General features: G+C 53.9%; 1 protein-coding gene across 1 annotated transcript; it reads right to left on the minus strand.

Moving 5' to 3' along the window:
- Positions 1–913: 913 nt before the first annotated feature.
- On the minus strand, positions 914–2,128 carry LOC308514213 (eukaryotic initiation factor 4A-III-like; the record flags this gene model as incomplete). Its single annotated transcript, XM_081084299.1, is given in 2 exon segments — positions 914–1,369; positions 1,373–2,128. Coding segments are annotated over 2 exon segments (1,203 nt in total). The 5' UTR covers positions 2,120–2,128.
- Between the last annotated feature and the right edge of the window lie 1,395 nt (positions 2,129–3,523).

Here is a 3,523-nt window from a genome sequence, read left to right on the forward strand (position 1 = left end):
TCTCTATCTCTCTCCCTTCCTCTCTGTAAAAAATCAATAAAATATATTAAAAAAAAAAAAAAAAACCTATTTGAAGAAATAATGACAGAAAACTTCCCCTACCTGGTGAAAGAAATAGACTTACAAGTCCAGGAAGCCCAGAGAACCCCAAACAAAAGGAATCCAAAGAGGACCACACCAAGACACATCACAATTAAAATGCCAAGAGCAAAAGACAAAGAGAGAATCTTAAAAGCAAGAGAAAAACAGTCAGTTACCTACAAGGGAGTACCCATACGACTGTCAGCTGATTTCTCAACAGAAACTATGCAGGCCAGAGGGAGTGGCAAGAAATATTCAAAGTGATGAATAGCAAGAACCTACAACCAAGATTACTTTACCCAGCAAAGCTATCATTCAGAAGTGAAGGTCAGATAAAGAGCTTCACAGATAAGAAAAAGCTAAAGGAGTTCATCACCGCCAAACCAGTATTATATGAAATGCTGAAAGGTATCCTTTAAGAGGAAGAAAGAGAAAAAGGTAAAGATACAAATTATGAACAACAAATACACATCTATCAACAAGTGAATCTAAGAATCAAGTGAATAAATAATCTGATGAACAGAATAAACTGGTGAATATAATAGAATCTGGGGCATAGAAAGGGAGTGGACTGACTATTCTGGCGGGGGAAGGGGTGTGGGGGGTGAGTGAAGAGACTAGACAAAAATCCTACACCTATGGATGGGGGCAGGGGTAAGGGCAGAGGGTGGGGTGGGAACCGGGTGGAGGGGAGCTATGGGGGGAGAAAGAAAGGAACAACTGTAATAATCTGAAAATAAAGATTTAATTAAAAAACAAAACAAAACAGAAACTGCTCTGGACAGTCCTGAGGAGACAGAGCCTGCCAACTCGTCCCCAGCACAGCGACGCCTCACATCAGATCGGCAACGTTCATGGGCATCTCGTCGATCTGCGTGGCGTAGTACTGCTCAATGTCTCGCAGGATGCGGACGTCATCGTCCTTCACGAAGTTGATGGCCACGCCCTTCCGGCCATACCGGCCGGACCTCCCAATTCTGTGGATGTAGAGCTCCCGGTTGTTGGGCAGGTCGTAGTTGACCAGGGACACCTGAGGGACGTCCAGGCCCCGGGCCCAGACGTCGGTGGAGATGAGCACCCGGCTGGCGCCGGAGCGGAACTCCTTCATGATGGACTCCCGCTCCTTCTGCGGCAGGTCCCCGTGCATCGAGGACACCGTGAAGTTGGCTTCTCTCATTTTCTCCGCCAGCCAGTCCACCTCCCTCTTGGTGTTGCAGAAGACGACGGCTTGCGTGATGGTCAACGTGTCGTAGAGGTCACAGAGCGTGTCCAATTTCCACTCTTCTCTTTACACCGCCACGAAAAACTGCTTGATGCCTTCCAGCGTCAGCTCCTCACGCTTCACTAGGATGCGGATGGGGTCCGTCATGAACTTGCGGGTCATCTCCAGGACCTCGTGGGGCAGCGTGGCGCTGAGGAGCACCACCTGCGTGGCCGGGGGCAGGTACCTGTACACGTCGTAAATCTGCTCTTTGGAACCTTGATTCAGCATCTCATCGGCCTCATCCAAAAGCAGCATCTGGATCGCACCTGTCCTCAGACTCCTGCGCCGAATCATATCGAAGACACAGCTGGCCACCACGTGCTGCCCGTGGTCCAGCTTCCGGATGTCCTCCCCCACGTGGGTGCCCCCGATGCAGGCGTGACACTGCACCTTCATGTAGTCGCCCAGCGCGAGCAGGCCCTTCTGGATCTGCACGGCCAGCTCTCTCGTGGGGGCCAAGATCAGAGCCTGGGTCTCACGGACCTGGCTGTCCAGACACTGCAGGACGGAAATGCTGAAGGTGGCGGTCTTGCCCGTGCCAGACTGAGCCTGCGCGATGACGTCTCTCCCTCTAATGATCTGCCGGATGGCGCGCTGCTGGATGGCGGATGGCTTTTCAAACCCGTAGGCGTAGATGCCGCGCAGCAGGTCCTCCCGCAGGCCCATGCTGTCGAACGTGGGCGTCACATCCACTTCCTCGCTGGTCTCGAATTCCACTTGGGTCCTGTCTTCCTCTCTGCCCGGCCGCTTCCGCGCCGTCCCATAGTTCGTCATCGTGGAGGTGGCCGCCAGGATCCTGCGTCCAACAACTAAATTTTAGTGACCAGATGTGGATAGACGAAATTCAGCACTCCCTACCAAGTTGCAACTAACTTACTGATTGGATTTAACCAATTGCCTCACTGATTGATTTGATGGTGGATTCTCTTCGGGAGAGTTGTTCCTCCTGTGATGCCACCACCGAGCACGGCCCCGCCTCTGCCCTGGGCCCCGGAGCCCCAGACAAAGGGGCAGCGAGCCCCGCCAGGGCCCGAGGAGCAGGGCCAGGAGCAGGGCCAGGTGCGGGGCTGCGGGGCTCCGTCTCCACACAAGATGGTGCCCTTCGCGCCGCCACCGCACACTCTGCAGGGACCGCCATGCGCATCTGAGCCAAGCCGGGACCCCAGCCCCTGACCCAACCGTCTTTGGGGGGAAAAGCCCATAAAAGGCGTCCAGGAAGCCGACCCGGGTTCAGCAGCCGTGTCCCCACAGCGCGACGCGGGCAGCTCACTCCCGGGCGCGGGACTCCACGTTGCAGAGACCGAGAACTCTAGCTGCCGACGCCGGCGCGAAGCCCCCCGAGCCCAGCGAGCACCCTCCCCGCCCGCGGGCACCCTCCCCACCCTCGGCCCCGCGTCGGAACCGCGCGCTTTGGAGAGACCGAAGCTGGGCCGGAGCCAGGCCGGCGGCGACGCGTGCGGGTCCCTGAGCGCTGAGTGCACCTCCCCGGGCTGCGCTCCGCTTCCCAGCCGCCCCCCTCCCCCACCCCCACCCGGTAGTTTCCTGGGCGCGCAGGTCGGGTCCCATTGCAAACTTGTGAAAAACTACAAAAAGAAAATTTAAAGACTTAGAACTTAATAGGAATTCATTATTTTACATTCTCCAGTGTTTCCTTACTAATATATAGAATATCCCACAGCTTTAAGGAGTCGATAAGTTTTCAGTAAAATAAGTCTTGCAGAGGGAATGCCACGGATCTCTCTGTGACATCTAGAAACTTACATCCTAAGTTGGGGGAAATGACGAAACTTTCCTCCGACTACCAATGAGACTCTCTGAGGCTTGGGCAATTTGCAGGAGAGAGAGTCTATCAGTCAGGGTCCCACCAGAGTCAGAAAAACCAGTAGGAGGTACATTTTAAGGAATCGGCTTACTTGAGTGCAGGAGCTAGCAGAGCAAGTCCAGAATCTGCAGGACGGCTGTCAGAAAGAGCGGCTGGAACACGAGGGCAGGAGTCCTGAGGTGAAACTGTTCTGTGGAGAGCCGCAGTTCTGCCTTAAATACTCGAAACTCATCGGATTAGACCCCCCAGATTATGTAGAATAGTTCTAGTCAATTGGATTTAGACAGAACTACAAAATACCCCAGAGCAACGCCCAGATTAATCAATTGATGAAATAACCGGGGCCTACCCAAGAT

This window comes from Myotis nattereri (genome assembly GCF_964212035.1).
Source record: "Myotis nattereri genome assembly, chromosome: 2".
Classification (NCBI taxonomy): Eukaryota; Metazoa; Chordata; class Mammalia; order Chiroptera; family Vespertilionidae; genus Myotis; species Myotis nattereri.